The sequence below is a fragment of the Coloeus monedula genome (genome assembly GCF_965178545.1).
Source record: "Coloeus monedula genome assembly, chromosome: 19".
In the NCBI taxonomy this organism is placed as follows: Eukaryota; Metazoa; Chordata; class Aves; order Passeriformes; family Corvidae; genus Coloeus; species Coloeus monedula.
In genome coordinates this window covers 908,201-927,915 of record NC_138799.1, presented here as the reverse complement: position 1 = coordinate 927,915, position 19,715 = coordinate 908,201, and the positions used below count along the sequence as shown (strand labels likewise).

At 50.6% G+C, this 19,715-nt stretch overlaps 1 protein-coding gene across 3 annotated transcripts in view; it reads left to right on the top strand.

Moving 5' to 3' along the window:
- Window positions 1-19,715, top strand: part of STX8 (syntaxin 8) — an 86,683-nt gene that overhangs the window by 41,531 nt on the left and 25,437 nt on the right. For 2 of the 3 annotated variants that reach the window (XM_082294319.1, XM_082294318.1), the window contains one exon: window positions 13,244-13,345. In XM_082294319.1, coding sequence (XP_082150445.1) covers window positions 13,244-13,345 — 102 coding nt within the window. Of the gene's footprint in view, window positions 1-13,243; window positions 13,346-16,422; window positions 16,549-19,715 lie in introns of those variants that run through there. The other variant, XM_082294317.1, reaches the window with a different exon arrangement.

Genomic DNA, 19,715 nt, shown 5'->3' with positions numbered 1-19,715 from the left:
GTTTGGTGTTGAACTCTGGCTGCTGCAGTCAGGTCCTGTGCTCCCTTGTTCCCATGCACTGAGGGCCACCAGAGCAGTCCTGCACACAGTTGCAGGCAGAGCACAACGAGCCCCAGTAATCTCTGCAGGTTGATAAAGCCTCTGTTTGTGCAGCTTGATAAAGCAGAGGCTCGAGGTTTCCTTCCTGCACTGGGCTTTGTCACGCTGGAGTTCAGGACTCGTGTGTGGAGATCAGAGCAGGGTTCAGGCACTCCAGGGTCCCCAGCCTGGTGGCACTGACCCCTGAGCTCCGGGCAGCTCGTGCCAGTGAATCTCTCTGGGCCCTTCCAGCAAATGGGCTGTGGAGAGGAGAAAATCACAGAGGAGCGGAGCAGCTGTGGAAGGGTTCCCTCTGGGTAACAGCCTCCCCTTGCTCTGCAGAAATCCGTGGGCACAGAGCCACCCCAAACACCAAGGGTTCAGCCACATGTGCAGAAAATCCATGGGAGGGCATGTGGAAAGTTGGCACAGCTCTTGGTGGGAGGAAGTGGGAAGAAAGAAAATCATTAGCTAAGGCTGACGGGGATGCGTAGACTCGAGGTTGTCTTATCTGTGGAAGTTCTTCTTCCACCCTTTCTGTTGTTTTAATCACTTCTGTGAGTAATCAGAACTTTTTCCGTGCCTGCAGACTGGGAATGGAATATTTTTGAGCCATCAGCTCTGGAGACAGGTTTCTCTGCTTTTGGCCTGTCAGACTCCTGGGCAGGTGGCCGGGCAGGCAGGACACCGCGATGCCAGCGAGATCCAAGGAGTGCCATCACTGCAGGGCATCTAATTCCTGCCATTTGCCCAGCTCTGAACATGTTGTTAGGCGATGTATTCCTCTTGCTAATTTACTCAATTTATCACTGATTCCAGTAGAGCTTGATGAAGGATGTCAGCTGGAGATTAGTCCCAGATGCCTGGGTTGACCTTAGCTTTATCAGCTGCTTTCAATACTGTAACCATGAAGCACTTGCAAGTTCTCTGGTTCCTCCCATGATTGATAGCCCAGTTCTGGAGTGGCTTTCCTCCTCCTTTGTGATCCAAGAGGATAATGCCCTGCAGCTGTCCACAGCATGGTGCTCTTGTGGTGAGCACTCTGATGCTCTGCTGGCTCCCTCCCAACCCGAATGTTTATTAACACGGCAGTTGTGTTCTGCAGGCCTGACGTCCCACTGATACACGGTTCTGCCTTTTCCTCTGCTCTAAATATCTTGAGCAGAGTGAAACGAGTCCCTTAAGGCTGAGGTGGGGCTGAGGTATTTTAGGAGAGGTTTACCTGTGGATGTGCAGAGTGGACGGACAGACCAGCAGAACCTGTGGCAATCAGCTTCTAGCACTTGGCAGGGGTGTTTGGTAGATTTGAGTGGGGTTTTGGGGAACTTTCCTGGAGTTCTCAGCTCCTGTGGATGTAAGGGGTGGGCTGGTGAGGAAGATCTGTCCTGCTGGCCTCGTGACCTCTTCTGCTGTGTTTGTCACTGGCTGTCAGCGCATGGGAATGGGCTGCAGGGTGGCATCTCCCCAGGCTCTGTACATTAGGGTTCAGAAGGTTGTGTGGACTCCCAGTATTCAAGAAGCTGTGGGAATTCTGAGGCTCATGGCAGCCTTCCCATGATTAAGAGCCAGGACTTGGCCAGTGGAATTTTTTTACCCTAAATTTTGCATCTGCTCCTGCCTGGTGTTGGGGTTCTGCAGAGAGTATTGATGGGGAACTCACCATGTTTGAGTCACTCTTTCAGACACAGCATGTAGGGTCAGGCTGCTCTGGCTGCAGGAAGGTGCTCGTTGGGTTTCTAAAGTGCATTTTCATTAAAAAAAAAAAGAAAAATAAACACCAAGCCCCACCTTCGTTTAAAGGGTGAGGGTGCTAGGCCATGAGCTCTGTCCTGCATTGGCCACCTCATGAAACCCTCCTGAATGTGGTGGCTGCTGGTCCTTGTGTCTGTGCCACAGCAGAGGGGCACTGGCTGCTCTGAAAATGAGTGAAACTGGAGGGACAGGAAGGCACCCTTCAGCCAGAGTCCCTGGAGTCAGCATCCATCCCTGTTCTGCTCCTCAGGCTGCAGTCCACGCTTTGGTCTCCAGCTGTGCAGGAGCACTGCTGGTCATTTTTTCCAATCTTCTTTAATCTGTGTCAAAACCAAGAGCACTCAGTCTGCAGTTGCTGAATAGTTCTCCATTGTGGGGCCGTGGCAGCAGTGAAGTGTTTCACTGGTTTGGAGCTCCTTAATGTGAGAAATGGGGGCGTTCTCATGGCTTGGAAATGGCCTTGAAGTTAACGCTTGGGGGACGGTGTGGTCCTGCTTTTTGGATTGAGTTTTCTTTCACTGGAGTAGGAATGAGTTTATACATCCTGCTCAGCCTGCTAGACATCCCAGGAATTTCAGTATTCCTTTCTTTGAAGGTGTTGGCCATGGAGCCGGGCAGTTCTTCCCAGGCAAGCTGAACAATCCGGTGATTTTTCTCCTGAGGACAAAATGACATCAGTCATTTATAACCATCCCTTTAATCACTCTGGAGCTGGGGCTGTCTCGTGGGCATGTTTTGAGAAATGAGGTTTATTTCATTCAGAGGTGCTTGGGAAACTCCTACCAGGGCTCCCTTGTCCTGGAGGGAGCAGTGATCCTTCAGTGGTGGATCCCACGTGCTCCAGGGCATCACAGGGGTGCTCAGGACCCTGTCCCAGTGCCTGGCCAGGGTTTAGGCACCATGGATGGATGGATGGATGGATGGATGGATGGATGGGATTCCTGCAAGGGGGTTTTTGGCAGAACTCCTTGTGAGTAAACCCTGAGCAGGCTGTCGAGGGCATCCTCTCATTGAGGCATCAACTGTGGTTGCTCTTGCAAAAATAGATGAGAATTGTTTTTTATCTCATGGCAGGAAGATGTAGATCTGGGTTGAGGTGGCTGCAACCAGAGTGGATGAGATGCTCTCCTCACTGTTCCATTTCATGTCCACAAGGATTGGGTTACATTCCTGGGGCGGCTCCACCTTTTAGGAAGTGTAGGAACAGGAATTGCCAAGGAGATCTTAAAAGTGGCAACAGCTGCACGGAGAGTATAACACAGGGTTTTAAATTTTTTTTAAAATGTTTTTGTTTTGGTGTTGGTTGTTTTGGTTTTGGTATTTTTGTGGGGTTTTTGGTTTTCTTTGCTTTGCGAAATGGACTCGAAACCTCAGCTTAGGGTGTTCAGTAGCCAAACAGTGTTTAATGGGATATAATGTAGCTCTTTTGGACTTAGTTTTTGGTGGTTTTGTTTTGGTGTTGGTTGTTTTGGCTGTAGGTATTTTGGTATTTTTGTGGGGGTTTTTTGGGTTTCTTTCTTTGTGAAATGGACTGGAAACTTGAGGTGTTCAGCAGCCAAACAATGTTTCATGGGGATTTGCTAAACCACCTTAGAAAATTGTGGCAATTGATGTATATTTGTAATGAAAGCTGTTGATATCTATGGAAAAGGGTTGCAATGGTGTAAAAACTTGGGAAACATGAGAGTTGCTAAAAGAAAGCAGGGGTGAGTGTTACCAACAATTTCTGAAGGCAGTATTTTAAAAAATGCTGCTTAGATTTTGGATAAAGGGAAAACAAACAAATGGGGAGTCTGAAGTAGCTTCTGTCCTTTCATTTTCTGCTGTAAGTTTGCAGAGCACAAGCACATTGTAGCAGGAAGAGTGTTTTGCTTGGCAGGGATTTGTTAGAGCCATGGAAGTGGCCTTCCAGCCTCCCAGTGCTCCAGGCTTTCCTAGACATGCAGATTTTATGGGTATTTTATCTATTAGCAGGATTTCCTTGCTTTTTCCCAGAGTCACGTCTGTAGGAAAATAATTTGATGACATTGTCCCTATAACTTGAAAATTTTGCTGGAAGTTTTGATAGTCTGGCCCCAAAAGCTCTGTTTGTGTTGTTGGGGCACTTGGGTTTGGGATTTGAATAAAAATGAATATTAATTACAAGTGCAGAGAGCCCAGTGAGTGCTGTGAGCTTGCAGTGCCCAGAACAGTGCCCTGGGTGCGTGGCACTGGGGACTTGAGCCACTGCTGTAAACTGGAGGCAGCTTTTTATAATTCCTACAGGAGTATTTTTGTTCTAAAGGGCTGTTTGATCTCAGGTGACTGTGCTGCTGTGCCTTAAGCAGGGTGAGTAAAAGGAAGGGTCACTTGTTGGGAGCAAAGGGGAGGAACAAATGACTTTACACTCAAATACTTCCAGGGAAGGAGACTTTTATCTCCTCGCAGATAGCTGGGAGAGGAAACTCCAAATGCCATATCATGTGAATATAGTTCTTGCCTGCCTTGTATCACTGCGAGTTCTCAACACATCTGGGCTGAGAGCAGTTCCAGTAACATTCAAAAGTACTATTTTGGTTGGCACACTGGGGCTGTGGTAGATGCCAATTAGTAATGGCTCTTGGAAACAGCCTGCCTTGAAACTGTCCCTGAACCATTCCCCGGAGAAATTATTCAATTAAGTACAGCTAAAATTAATGTCCATGGGTTTTGTTCGAATCAAACAAAATAAGCAGCTGGAGAAGGGAAAACTTCTCAGTGTGTGCTTTTAAAATAACAACTCTTAACTAATAACTGTGTGAGCTGGAATTGATAGCAGTGTTTGTTTTCCCAGCGTTGCTCTGTGGCTGTGGATGAGCTGGGGAGGGCTTCCAGGGCTGATATCCTTGGATGGTTCTGTGTCACCTCCACGCATTCTTCAATCACCATCTGCTGCTCCTGGACCTGCTTTGGAGAGGATGAGGTGTTCTGTGTTGCTTGGGGGTATCAGAGTTTGACCCAGATACAGTCAGATATTTTAGGATGGATGAATGCAGCATGGAAGGTGGTGTGTGGTGGAAGCAGTGGCCCTGGACATGTCCTTGGAGCAGGTGGTGAGGTTTTCTGTGGCAGAACAAGCAGGTTCCTCTTGTTCTGGCACGTGTTAGCCCTGAGGGTGGTGAGGGTTTGGTTGGGGGGAAGGTGTGGGCTGGTGCTGGGCATTCTGAGCTGGGTGCTGGGGCTGCTTCTCACTTGCCACAGGCAGGCAGAGGGCACAGGGCTCTGGAGCAGCTCGTTCTTTCCAGTCTGTGCCTTTGTCACTGCTGTCAAGAACTTGGGGGAGCAAGAGCAGTCCCTGTCCTGAAGGAGTTGCTGTTCCTCTGGAAGAATTCCTGAGGCAGAAGCTGGCATGGCCTGGAGCCTCTGTTGGGAGGAGCAGGACCTTCTGCCAGGAAAGCATCCAGTGCCTTGGGATGTGACCTGGGCATGGAGCAAGGGCTGGAGCTGTCACCAGCTGTGAGGGCAGAAGAGCTGTCCTTCCCTGCCAGCTCTCCTGGACACTGCACACAGCTCCTGCCCCGCTCCTCTGCCAGCAGGGCAGGGATGGGGAAGGGTGAGAAATGTCTTTGTGCCACCTGGACCCTATGGAGCTGCAGGGGAGGCACTGGGGGTCAGATCCCCTCTGGCCTCCCTGCAGCTCTGGCACCGCTGTGTTCACCTTTGTAACAGAAATGTTCATGTAGGAATTAGAGATCCAGTGCACATCCTGACACATTCCCAGCAGGAGCCCAGAGAGAACTTCTGAACCCGCCTGTCCCCAAGGACCATCAGGATCCCTGTTAATTAAAAGAGCTAAAGAGTGAGACAGCTGGAACACAGAGGAACAAGTTGGTTTGACCCCTTGGACAAGTTTGTATTTTTTGGGTTTTTAATGCTTACAGGAAGTTCTGCCAAAGAAGAGATTAAATGTCCTCAGTTAAATTTGGGATGGTGGAGGGAGGAATCTTGGTCTTTGCTTGAAATGCAGAGCTCATCCCAGCAAGGAGTGTCGGTGTCCCAGTGTCCTGAGCAGCACCGAGCGTGGAGCACTGAGCACCACTGGGATTCAAGGTGGAGCTGAAGGAGGAGAAGCCCAGGAGTGCACTCCTGTGTTGCCTTTGGCACAGGGAGCTGCACACCTCGGAGGGGCTGCAAAATCCAGGCACGGCTGCAGCCAGGGAGAGAAATTAGGATTCCTGGCTTGTGTTTTTTACTGTGTTTTTTCTCTTTTCACTCTGCCTTGACGTTACAGCTGGCACATCGTGCTGAGGTTCTTCAGGTTTCTGATGCACTCACATTATTTGCAGTCTTCATTTCATAGCCCTGGCACTTGGAACAATGCTTTGCTTTCTTATTAACATGTAATTATGGGGTTTGGACATATAGAGGTTGGCATTTCCTATGTGATTCATTTCTTTGGTATCCAGCTCTTCTCCTGAGGCACCAGAGACCTGAAGGAGGGAGGGAAAGCCTGCTTGGCTTCTCCACTAAATTCCAGCCTCACTGTAATTGGGTTTGTGTCGGGATTTTAGTTCTCTGTGTGTTTTCTTAAGGCTGACTGGAGTCTTCCATGACTCAGTGGGGTAGGCCATGGAGGTGCATTACTCATCGATAAATGCTATTGAGTGATCCATAAATTTCAATCCACGGAAAATCCAAACAATTCTAAGGAGACGTTTGGTCAGCAGCACCGCTCTGCTAAACTGATCAAACCCCAGGTCTGTTTCTCTCTTCCAGTGCTGAATTTCACGTGGCCACTTTCGCTTGGCTTTTGGGTTTCTCACTCCACAGACAGAACGGGTGAGGTCAAAGATGGAACTGCCAAAACCAAATGTGGCTTTTTATGCATTTTAAAGAAACCAACCAACCAAACAAAACCAATTAGTGTCTAGTCATGTATGCAAGCAGAACTCTAAAACCTGTTCCACTTCATGGGAAGAGATGATCATCCTTCCCAAGGAATTCCATGAGTTAAGGAGAGGGATTAAAAAAAAAAAAAGCTTCAGAAGGGTGGTGCAGCTATGTGGGACATGGGGAGAGACAGGGAGTCACGGGATGGAAAGGAGCTGGGTTATTTTCCTGCTCTTGAGTGAGGAAGGAGTAGGGAAACCCCACATGGTTTCCTGCAAAATGAAGCATAGAGTTCCTCATGCTCTCTGCCTCTGCCTGGCTTTCACTCCCATAAGGAGCTGCTCGTTTCTCCAGAATGAGGTGTTTAATTGCTCAGGAAGGAGCTCCTTAACAGGAGAAACATCTCGAGGGGCCCGTGGCACTGGGAGGGCCGGGATCAGCTCCGTGCTCCGTGTCCCTGTGCTGCCCCTCCCGCTGGGGCTTGTCCTCTCCAAAGTGACACCTTTTTGGCTGGAATGTGCACCTTGATCCCTGTGCTGTCACTCGGTGTCCTCGCTGCTGTTGGGGCCGTGCAGAGGACGGTGGAACATTAATTTGTGGTGGGATCTCATGGCCTCACAGTCGATTTGCTCCTCTGCCCTCGGGCTGGAAAGGGAGGAAAGACGGAGTGGCTGGAAGAGCTGGAATAGGGGCTCCTGCTCTCTGGAGAAGTTTGGGCTCCTCGTTTTGTTGGCAAAACAGAATTTCATTTGGTTATTCACTTCAGGCTGGCCAGGGAGGAGTTCCAGCACAAAGGGCACCCTCGAGGAGGTGAGATGCTGGCGGGCCCGGCCTGCGGAGCGCTCTGGGATGGGCTGGTTTGGTCATGGCTTTCCAGGGGAAGCTGTTCCCTTGGAACACTTCTGGCCAGCTGTAGAAAGACCTGATGGCTGAGTTGACACAGAAGATGGGGCTGCCAGAGGAGTCCCAAACGGATGGGAAGGGTTGTCAGGAATGTCAGCAGAGAGGTTGGGGATGTGGGAAAGGCAGCTGGGAGTGCTGCTGGAGGAGCTGTGGCTGGGCTGGGCTGCTTCCCGGGGCTGTGGGCAAACCCAGGGCCGGAGCTCGTGGCCTTCTGAGGAGAAGCAGAGGAGAAAAGCAAAAGGATCTGTTTGGACAGCGCAGGCTGCTGCGGCCCCTGGCTCGGCTCAGCTGAGGTTTGCCCTCCCTTCCTGCAGGGATGAGTTACAGCTCCAGCCTGGGGGGCTCCTGTCCCATGGGAGGCACTGAAATTATCCATGCCGTGGCTGGAGAGAAGCAGAACCAGCTTTTTACAGGAGGTATTGGTGATTTCAGGAGTTAAAACAGAACATTTCTGATTTTCATGGCAGCGGCGAAGTCTCTGAAGAAAAAGGGAAATGAGGAATGAGCTTTTTTTTTTTCCTGAGAAATTCCTAGGATCCCATACAATTTCTTCTGCTCAATTTTTTATCATCTGTCTTCCCTTGGTGTCCTTTGCATAAATCTTTATTTTTTTAGCTCTTAGCACATGTGGTTTCAGGGATGTGTGTAAATCCACCCTTACTGCTGCTGCCAGGTGGTTGTTCCCTGCAATTCCAGGGAAGGATTTTACACCCTGGGAGTGACTTTTAGCACAGTCCTTGTGAAACCACACACACAAACATGCACATGGATGGACCTCAGAAACTGGGAACAGCAAGATGTGGTACCTGTGTGGCTTGTAATGCAGCTATTTAATTCATAGATATTAAAAATCATCTTTCTTAGCCTTTCACAGAATCCCAGAATGGTTTGGGTTGGGAGGGACCGTAAATTTCAGCTCATTCCCACCCATCTACCATGGGCAGGGACACCTTCCACTGTCTTAGGGTACCCCAAGCCCCATCCAACCTGGTCAAGTGATTTTTGTATTCATCTGTATGGGCAAAAATTTGTTTAATGCAAATTATTAAACAAAACTAACATTTATTTGCTGTGCTCAGGCTTTTTCCAGTAAACACCTCTCTGCTTCCTGGGAGGCAGGGTTACCTTGGAAGGGGAGAGGGCTGCACTTCCAGCCTCTCCCACCTCTTCCTCAGGGATGCTTCTTCTGACCTGGACCCACGCTCAGCCTGCTCTGCACTGTCCAAAACACATTGCCTAAGATCAAAAACTGCTGCTGTGTGATTTTGAACCAAAAAAAAAGTCAAGTATTTCAGCATATATCAACCTACATTTTTCCTGTCGTGTGCTGGCTTCGCTGCTCCCTCCTTGCATGTTTTCTTTGTAAATCCCATGTGTGGAATTGATGCCGGTGTCCCGAGGGCTGCCCTGCCCTGCCCTGCCCTGCCCATGGCTGCAGGAGCCAGGACAGCACTGCAGCCACACTTGTGTCCCCAGAACAAAGACCTGCCATGACTTTTGTCCTGCTTTCAGGTATGTCTGTGTTGACCTCAGATCCCACCATTATTTTGCTGTCTGACACATACCTGAGGAAATCCTGCCCTTGCTGAGGGCTCCATCCCAGATTTTGGAGTTTGGCTCACTGGGAAGAGCACCCAGATTTGTAGGGATAGGTGGTGCTTCCCTGCCACTGCCTAGCAGGAATGAGGTGAGGAGACCTGGAAGTGCCTCTGCCTTCCGAAGGGGACCAGACACTTGCCATGGGGAAGGTTGGGCTGCCTCAGCTCCTGCTCAGCTCCTGCCTGGCTGGTGGCTGGCACTGCAGCATGGGGACACGTGTGCAGGGATGGGGACAGCTGTGACACTGGGGTTTGAGCAGCCCCTGCTGATGGAGCAGCTCCTGACTGAGCTCACCTCCGGCACTGACCTTCAGACTGCTCCCACTTCAGCTCCGAGTGACTCCGAGTTTAGTGCTGGGGTTGGGCACTGGGTTTTTATCCTCTGCTTCAAGATCCTGCTTCCCTGAAAGGAGACCTTGGCTAAATTTGTTTTCCTGGCTGGGTTGTGGTTTGCAGTGCTGTGTTACAGGAGTGTCCTTTGGAAGGTCACCAGCAGCCAGCCTGCCTTCCCCGTCTGCTCCCTCCTCACGGGGGCACTTGGCTCCTTCCCTCTTTTCAGGTCTTTCTCCATCTCTTTTTAGCCTGTTCCTTGTATAGCCGGCTAAATGGGCGGTGATGGAACATGGAATTGCCAGACTGAAGGGCAGAGGGGGTTGCAGGTGGGTCAGGAGAGGTGGGAACCTGTGGAGTGTCCGTGCTCTGAGGACTTCCTTGGCCATGGGTTACTTGGTGCCCACCTTAGAAATTCAATACTAATTCTCAACTCTGACATATCCAACATTGATTTCCTTTGCTTTGGAGTGGGGGAAATGTTTTCATTTCCAGGGAGGTTGAGCACTGCCCTGTGCTTGGGTGTCACCACAACAGGGGGTTGGTGGGTGCAGACGATGGATGGGTGGGTGGGTGGATGTTTCTGTGCTGGGTGTTTTTGGTTACAAGGACACCCTGGCCTGGGGAACCTGCTGGGCTGGACTTCTGGTTCAACTGGGAGTGGGGTCAGACCCTTCCTCCCCATTCCAGCTGCTCAGAGCTCCAGGTCCTGCCGTGAGCACTCCAGAATTCTCTAGGCCTCAACTGTGACATCAAAGGGGTGGGTGCTTGTTGAGCTTTGGGCTGTGTGTTGGGTGAAGTGCCCTGCTCCCCTGGAACCTGACTGTGTCACAGAACATGTTTATGTATCTATATATGGAGAAATGCTTCTTCCAGGATGTCCAGGGCAGCCCTTTGGTTCAGAAATGAGTCCTGGCAGGGGGATGGGAAAGGAGAGGCTCTACAGAGAATCCAATTTGCAGTGCCTTGGGCTTTGAAATGATGACAGAAAATTTTCCTGCTCACATTTGTTCTCATTTAGCTACAGCTTGTTCACCAGGATGTTTTTCAAGGAGGGTCTGGTCAGTGTTGGCAGAGGAAAGTCTCCAGTTTCCCAAGCATGCTTATCACTTTGTCCTTGACAACGATGGGAACTTGCAGCACTTTTTTTTCATGGAGAGGCAAACATGAGCAGTCCTGCCCTTGCAGGCAGCATTGTCCTGCTCTTCCTGTGTGCTGAATCACGCAGGACAGATAAAGTTTCCCCAAAATATTGTTGGCTTTGCAGATGTCAGACCTGGGAAAGTTGGGTGGAAGGGGGAGGAGAGTGAATATCTGAACTGCAAACTGAACAAACCTTGTAGCTCAAACAAAATGCCTCCCATCCCTTGGGAAAATCTGTTTTGTGTAGGGTGGACAATACTGAGTATAATAATATTGATGAACAATAATTTAAAGTATTGCAAACAGCTTTAGAAACATGGAGGGTTTGTGTCTGGAATAGAACAGTATTGGTGGGGTGGATGGGACAGATCCCGAGGGTAAAACACAGGGAAGTGGTTGATGTTTGCCCTCTGCCCTCCCTTCGTGGGGATACAGGGGTGGTTTGGGCTGCAGGACATGAATCAGGAGCCCATGTTTTAGGAAAGCTGTATATTTTCAAAGTACAGGATTTTTTAGCTGCTGCTATCATTTTACATGGGGATTTGCTGGGGATGACAGGGTGTTTGTGGAGCAGATGGAAACATGCACTGGAGGGATGATGCTTCAATGTCTCAGCTCTCCGGGAGAGTAAAACCTCCGTGCTCCATGTGCCTTGGACATTTCCTTTGTGCCTGCAGAACTTTGATAATTTTATGTGGTTTTTGTTATCTCTCTGTACGATCAGAAGGGTTTTATCTGTATGTGATACAGTGCTTGTTCCCTGATAAGACTGAGAACATAAACACCCTCCATAACGAACATCTGGGGCCTGAGGGAACGGCTGGAGCTGTGTCAGGAGAGATTTAGGTTGGATATAAGGGAAAGGTTCTTCCCCAGAGGGTGCTGGGCCCTGCCCAGGCTCCCCAGGGAATGGGCACGGCCCCGAGGCTGCCAGAGCTCCAGGAGCGTTGGGACAGCGCTGCCAGGGATGCCCAGGCTGGGATTTGGGGTGTCTGTGCAGGGCCAGGAACTGGACTCATGATCCTGGTGGGTCCCTTCCAGCTCAGGAGCTTCTGTGATCTTCTGCTGAGGGAAGGTGAATGATGGAGAAAACCGTTCCCATTCAGTTCCTGGTGTCAGAGGGATGACAGCAGGGAAGCTGCAGGGGCTGATGTCACGCACTGGCACTAATCTTGGAAGGACAGGGGTTCCTTGCTGTCTCACAGAGAAGTTTGGGAAGTACAAGGAATGCCCTTGTCACTGTCCTCCCCTTTTTCCTTGCAGAGACATTTGGGAAATCTTTTGTTTGAAGGAATACAGTCAAAACTAAAAAGGCTTAATAATAAGGGCCCTGTCCTGTTGACAGGAGTTGCATTCTTTAAATGTTCTTTAACCCTCTGCCATCATCCCTACAGGGTTATGATCCATAAATTTGGGCAGGATATCACTTTATCTTGCTAACTGGATGCTGTGTGCTCTGACTTCTGCTTTTGTTGCTTAAGGGCTGTTGAACCCAAGGTTTCATCGGGGCAGAGCTGCAGTGCCAGGACCTGCTGGGGTACAGAGGAGCTGAGGGCACGGCCACTGTCCCCAGCGCTGCCTCAAAGGCAGGCAGGACTCACAGGGATCAAGAGTGGGGAGAGTGCTGGAAGTGTAAGCAGAGCAAGAGGCTGTGCAGCAGCACCGAGGGCTTGGCTGCTGTCCTCTCCTGGTTTATCATGCACGAAGGAAGCCTCTCCTACCTGCGGCACCGAGGGCAGCCAGACGTGGTGTGTGCACACACCAGAAGCACTGGCTGTGTGTTCCAAGGAAATCAGAGCGTAACAGGCGCTGAGAGGGAAATTTAGTGCCTGAATGTGGCTTTTAATTTTCAGCCATCCCATCAACCACTCTCAGTGTAAGCCTTGTCCCAGCTCTGATTTCCAGGACAAAATTAAAGCCATCAGTTACAGGGGGTTGTGGGTGGGTTGGTTTGAAGTTTTCCTTTCTCCTCTCTTTAAAACTCGATGTAGGGGAAACTTTGCTCACTTCCCTTTTCCCAGAGGACCTTCTGGGCTGCAGGAAGAGCTGCCAGACCCACAGCTCCAGGAGGGAACCAAGGCAGGACTTTGTGACCTCAGTGGTCGCATGGTCAGGACTGCACTGAGTGCTCTCAGAGGCCTTTATGGAGATGGTGCTTCTGGATGTGGTTTAGTGATGATGTCGTGGCCAAGTGTTGAGATGCTGTTCCGGGGACTGAAATTCCAGAATTCCTATAGCATAGGCACTAATTCCCTCACTTTGGCTCAGTGAGGGAATTCACCTCAGCTTTGTGGCTGCCCTCCTGTACCCCTGACCTCCCAGACTGATGCTGCTGTTTCAGGCTGTGCTTTTTCCTCCACTTTAGGCTGTACTTTCTCCTTCACTCTTGCAGTGGAGCACTGCACTGAATCTGAAGTCTGTGGTGCAGTATTTCCCAGGATTTGGACCTTTCAGTGCCGTGTGAGCACTGCTCTGTCCCAGTGGGGGACAGAAGGATGCAGCTGGTTCCTATTCCGGGGCCTCCAGCAGGAGGGTGGTTGAGCAGGGATGCTGTGGGCTCAGATTTAATGCTCCTGTTCCTCTTTCCCCAGAGATCATCGACGACCTCACGAACCTGGTGGAGAACACGGACGACCGGCTGCGCACCCAGACACGGCACGTGAAGATGGTGGACAAGAAATCAACGTCCTGCGGTAGGAAATGGCTTCGGCACAAATCATGCGATGCCAGGGCATTGGTAACTGATGATGTGCAGTTATTAACTGTCCCTAATTGCTGTGCAATGCGCTCCCCCCCGAGGACAGCTTCTTTCAAAGGCACAAACCCCAGCACTCCAAACATCTCCAGCAGCTCTGACTCGCTGTGCTGAAGTGCTGGTGCCGTTGATTTCCTTGAGCCATTTCACTCCAGCATTGCACAATATCCTGCATGTCTGAAATGGTCTGAAATTAGAGCGGTGCATGTTAATTAGCTTTACACAAACTTGCTACCAGCTCTCACAAAGCTGGCACAGCGGGGAGCGAGGCCGCAGGGGCGTTTCTGGGGATGTCCTGCAGGGATGAGCTCTTAACCCAGCAGCATTCAGAGCCTGCCAGGCATGAAACCCTTCCTGGTGACTCCTGAAGTGATGTGCAAGCTGCTAAAGCTAAACTGGCTTCCCTCTCCATAGAGCCAGGGAGAGGTGGTAATCACAGGCAGGTTTGATGAAGAGCCGAGGGTTGGTAGCAGTGACCAGGAGAGGATGCTGTGGGTGATGGCAGAAATTGTCTTTATGTGGGGAGGGTGACTGGCTGAGGGATGAAGTCCCCGGGGAGGTGGTGGCAGTTCAGTTCTGGAAGCAGCACGTCTGGTTCTGCTGTCCGTGCTTCGTTTTTATCGTGCTAGAAGACTCACAGTGCTCTACAGAAATTTGGCTTACGGTCAGAAATGGAATTTGTTAAAATTTGGTTTATGTAGTTTAGTGAAGAGAAAGCCAAGGGCTGATGTGGTCACATACCTGTTTGTGGCTGGTGGGAGATTGCATCCTGTGGAGTGAGGCTCTGGCTGCAGAAGCTCCCGAGCTTAGACTGGCAATGAAGCATCTTTCCAGCTCTGACAATTCCAGGGATTTATTTGGCTCTCCATCAGTGATAACTTTTCGAAAGCTTGGTTGATGTAGGTTGATGAAAACCTGTGGCTTCTTCTGGAGGTTAAAGTTGACTTGTCAGAGTCATTTGTCTCCGAGCTCTCTCGTACCAACGGCAGATGGAATTAAAGGCGTGACTGCAGAGTTCATGACTGACTCTTTTATTTTAGATCTTGAATGTTGATGCAAGATGGATTTAATTTAAAACTAAGTGCACTTGAATGATGCTGAGCACCCCGTGTGCCTTTGGAGTCTCCCCTTAATTCCTGTGGCTTCGTTTTCCGCACGAGTCCAGGGCAGCTCAGCGTGATGTGGGGGCAGGCAGGGGGTCACTCCGGTGGCTTCCAGGAGGGATTTCTCCCCATTTTTAGGTTCCTCATGCAAGTGCAGCCCCAGACATGTTGCTGCATGATGAGCCTGTCTCTTTAACTCAGGAAGCCCATCCTGGCTGCTTGGGGAATTTCAGAGGAGGAGGAGGAGGAGGAGGGAGGATGGGAGAATCGAAGACTGGGAGGATCCTGGGCTGGATTCCTTGGGGGTGACCTCTCTCACCCTTTGCACATTGAAAAACATTTTGCTTTGGTGAGAAGTGCTGCCTCCGGTGCCTGTTCCCTCTGCTCCCATAGGTCTTCCTGTGTTTGCATAACAATTTGGGCATAAGTAAACACCAAATTGCCTCAGATGGCTGCTTCCTGCTGCCCAGGAACAATCATGTCGAGGACACAGGCTTTAATGGCATTCCTCCCATCCCTCTGCCACCGTTATCCCTGGCACTGGGATGAACTGGTGTACTGGGATGAGAAATGCCCTCCCTGGATGTATGATTATCCCCGGAATGAGGCCAAGCCACAGGAAAACTGGCACCTGCTCGGGGACTATGTCAGAGTGCTTTTTTTATCCTTTAAATTGATAAAATCCTCAGTAACTCTTTGGGTTTGGTGTCTCACTGTGGATTTAAAGCAGGGTGAAGTGCTCAGCCTTCCCCCTTGCCCACCCCTTCCTTACTCAGACCCAGTCTCCACTCTGTTCCAGCATGTGGCTATTGATGTGCTTTTCCCTCCTTTTTGAAATCATGGTGTCCTTTTATTTTCCTGATGAGTGCCTGTGCTGGAGCCACGGGCTGTGGATACAAGCGGAGCACACTGGCTGGAATAATGGAATAATCCCTGTTTTACAAGCAGGAATGTAATGCATTAATGGGTGTGTCTTTGTTAGCAGCCAGTATAATCATAAAATCAAAGTATTGCTGATGAAACCCAACTTTAATCAATATTTCAACATCTCCCTCTCAGGCAAACCTCGTTTCCAGCTGTGGGGGCTGCTCCCAGTGCCCGCTGTGGTTTGGGCTGTGCCCTCGGCGTTACCTGCCTGGCCCAGGGGCAGCCTCTGCCCCTCTGCCCTGCTCAGGCCTGGCACAAACCCCCAGGTTGTCCTGGGTGTGTTGTTTCATTCACAGCTTATTTCCAGTGCCATTTTTCTCGCTGGCCCGAGCGCTGTTGACAGCGCCCGCCCTCGCCGTGCCCAGGGAAGGCTGTCCTGTCTCCCTTGGTGGCCTCGGGCAGCCCCACACTGGTGTCACTGGGAACTCCCAGGGGTTGCAGCAGAAGAGTAACAACGGGATAGACTCCAGCCTGCTGCATGTATGAAATTATTGTTGAAAATCATTAGTCATCCGCAGGCAAATGTTTGCACGCTGCCTGGCATTGTTTTCCTCCTTCCCAGTGAGTGCTGGGCATTAGGAGGGGTGGGGGGACATATAAGTTTCTGAGATTTCAGAAATTTGCATTGAGCTTTTCACCAGAGTGTTCACACAAATCATCAATCAAGTGCTAGGCTTCCTGTACCAGCTTTGCTGCAGGAATGGCTGCGTGCACAATCCTGACTTTTCAGCCTCACCACTGGCGCTCTTGTGTTGGTTTGTGCTCTCTCTTCCAGTCTGGGCACCTTCAGGGGTTTCTGCAGAGTAACACTCACTAACCATTTCTCAGTAGCTTTTTTATTAGAAACTTTAACCCTCAGAATGCCCTCTTAAGAACTGCATTTCAAAATTTGCAAATAAACTAAAGTATAATTAATGCTGAGATGCTGGGGGATGTTGTGGTTTAACCCCAGCCCCCCAGAGCCACCCTCTCCCTGTCCCCACAGGAAGCATCCCTGCAGTCTGTGGGCCACCCCTGGGAAATGTCTGTGAAAAGCCCATAAAAGTCCAGAAGATGTTCCCTGAGTTCATTTAGTCCACGGCTCTGGATGCTGGTGGTCACTCAGGACAGGTGAGCTGGTGTTCTGTGGTTGCTGGGCACCAGAGCCAGCTCAGGTCAGCGCTGCACTTGCACTGCTGCTTGTAGGGCTTCTCCACACTGGGCCAGGTGGATCCTGCCCCAGTGAGTCCAGTAAGGTGCAACCCAAATCGTGGGTCACATCCATCACAGTGTCCAGCTGGCTGGGTTGGCGTTCCAGGCTTCACAGCACAGACTCACTGAGGTTGGAAAAGCCCTCCCAGACCATCGAGTCCAGCCTGTGCCCAATCCCCACCTTGTCAGCAGCCCAGAGCACTGAGTGCCACGTCCAGGCATTCCTTGACACAAGAACCAGTGCAGTGAACTCCTCCCTTGCTCCCAGCCTGGCTGGCAACAGGGGTTTGGTGCTTTTGGGTAACTTTCCCCCCATCCTTGAGTTTTGTAGTGGGATTTTTTGTTTGGTTATTTTCCGTAGAGTCACAAGTAGGCAGCTCCCTGCAGAGAGGATGGTTAAGCCAGGCTTTGGCTGTGATAAGAACATCCTCAAGTGTTTGTGTCTGGAGGAGCCAAGGGGATTTTAGTTACTCAGGCCACAGCTGGGAGCCCTGTTGGCAGTTGTGACCTGTGCAGAGGTGATTGAATCTGAGCTGTGCCATGTGTGAAGTCAGAAATGTTCTTCAGGTCCTGCTGAACCAGACCACGAACTGGGGAGGGGACCTGGGCATTGCTGGTTCTACTCCTGCTCCTGCCCCAGTCACTCTCTGGTGGTTCTGCTGTAGCCAAGGAGAAAAGCTGCTTTTGTTTCCTGGGGAAGCAACCCAGAAAACCGTGACTTTGCCACAGTAAAAACAAGTAAAAAAAGAGGAAGCTTTTATTTCTGATAGCTGAGTCTGTGTCCCTCTCCATGCCAGCAGCCTGAGGGCAGCAGACCGTGTTCTCCCCGTGTGCATCCCTCTGCCCTTTCAGATAAATGAGGAGAATGAGGACCAGCCACAGCAAATCCCCTTCTGGGCCAGGGCCTGTGTCCTGGAGAGCACCACCCCGCTGCAGAGAGGGGCCTGAGCGGTTTTTCCCTGTCCCTGGTTTTCTCCTGTTCCACAAGATGGCAATGCAATCTAATCGCCTCCCTCAGCGCCAGGTAGATGCTCTCAGCTCGCCTTTGCCTTCCTCCCAGGGAGGGGCTGGGGATGCCAAAAGCAGGCTGTAAACTACAGCAAATTAATCTGTACCAGGTGGGGTTTGGTTTGTTTGGTTTTTTTTTTAATCTTACCAAATCACCTGAATTAAAAACAGAGCTTTGCTAAACCCATTAATTGGAGTTTTTGGAAGGTTTGGTTTGTTTTAAAACAGGGTAGCTTGGATTATATAAGGTTTCCTGTAGAAAATAATGATTCATGCAGGCTGGGGCCTTTTTCTGCCAGGTTCTGTGATCTCTCTGTTCTAAGTTTTGCTTATTTTTGCCATGGATTTAATTTGTTTTATAAATTATGATGGCAGTTGCTCAGGTCTGTTCCTCTGACGTATCCTGTGTGTTTAGATGAGCAAGTCCCCATCCATTTGTTTTTTTCTCAGTGGAGAGGAGGAGCTGGTTCAGTTGCCATGAAATCAGCCTTTCCTGCAATCTGACTCTTGGAGAAGTTACTCTGATATTCCTCCCCAGTGCTGCCCTGACAACTGCACTGGCTCTGAGTCACCTGTCCAGCCTCTGATGGGATGAGATTTCTTGGCCTGGCAACTTGTGTATTTTCCTGAGTTTCTTTCTTTTTTTTTTTTTTTTTAAATTATAATTTTTCCTTCCTTCTATTTTGTTCTGGGTTTGTTGGGGTTTTTTTAGCGAATTTTTGTCCCATCTGCTACCTGGAAGAAGGACAGTGCTGGTGAGGGGGGGAGGGCTTTGCCTGAGGGCCAAATGGGGCAATCAGGAAACAAAAGATGGGGCTGGGTGTTGGAACATTGCACTGAAATGGCCCTGGCTGGGGCCGCTGATACCGGCTGGATAAAGCTGAGACACCGAGACCTCCTGGAACACGGAGAGGTTGGAGAAAGTGATTCAGAGGTGGAGAGGGAGGAAGCCTGGTGCCTGGAGTAGAAGACATCAGGGAAGAGGAAGAGATCGATGACGAGGAGGTTGAACGTGGGTGATGCGTCAGCGAGCACAGGAGAGGAGAACTGAGGAGATGGAGGAGATGGAGGTGGAAGATGAGGGTCGGTCTGGAGAAGAGGCCGAGTCAGAGTCCAGGTACGAGGAGTACCCAGACAACGAAGGTGAAATGGAGCCACGTCTCAAACCGGCCTTTATCCACAGGAAGGAGCAGATCACAGTTCAGGAGAGAGGAGCAGAAGCCCTGGAGCAGGAGGCAAAGAGGATGGCAGAGGAGAGGCTCAAGTACGCGCTTCAGATTGGAGAAGAGGAAGCTAAGAAGGAGCTGGAGGAGGGCAAGCAGCCACTGGCAGCACTGGATGCACTCGTAGAGATGATGAGAAGGATGGGGAGGAGTACGAGGCCTAGAAGGTCCGGGAGCTGAGGCGTCGTGGAGGAGGAGGAGGAGGCAGGGATGGAGCGGAACCCGCCGGAGCAGGAGCGCCGGGCCAGCGGCAAAGGCACCACCAACAGGGCAGGAAAGGGCAAATACAAATTCCTGCAGCAGCACTGCCACCACCGAGCCTTCCTCAGGGAGGAGGAGGAGGAGGGGCAAGAGGGAGTTCAGTGCTCCGGCCCTCAGGGACAACTTCAAGCTTCTTCCACTGTCACATGTCAAAAAGTTTGTTCTGAGTTGTTACCCCTGCAGGAAGAGTTGAAAAGAAACTTCAGCAGAAGAATGATGAATCTGTTGGTTAAATTGGGCTAATTTCTGGTGTCTCACTAATTAACTAATAACACCAGGGTGGTGGATTTGATCCCTGTATGGGCCATTCACTGAAGAGATGGACTTGATGATCCTTGAGGGTCCCTTCCAACTCAGAACATTCTGTGATTCTCTGTCTTCAGTGATCGCTGTTGTCTTTAACCACACAATCCCAGACTGGCTTGGGTTGGAAGGGACATGGGCAGGGACACCTCCCACTGTCCCAGGCTGCTCCAAGCCCCAATGTCCAGCCTGGCCTTGGGCACTGCCAGGGATCCAGGGGCAGCCCCAGCTGCTCTGGGCACCCTGTGCCAGGGCCTGGCACCCTCACAGGGAGCAAGTTGTTGCTTTGCCA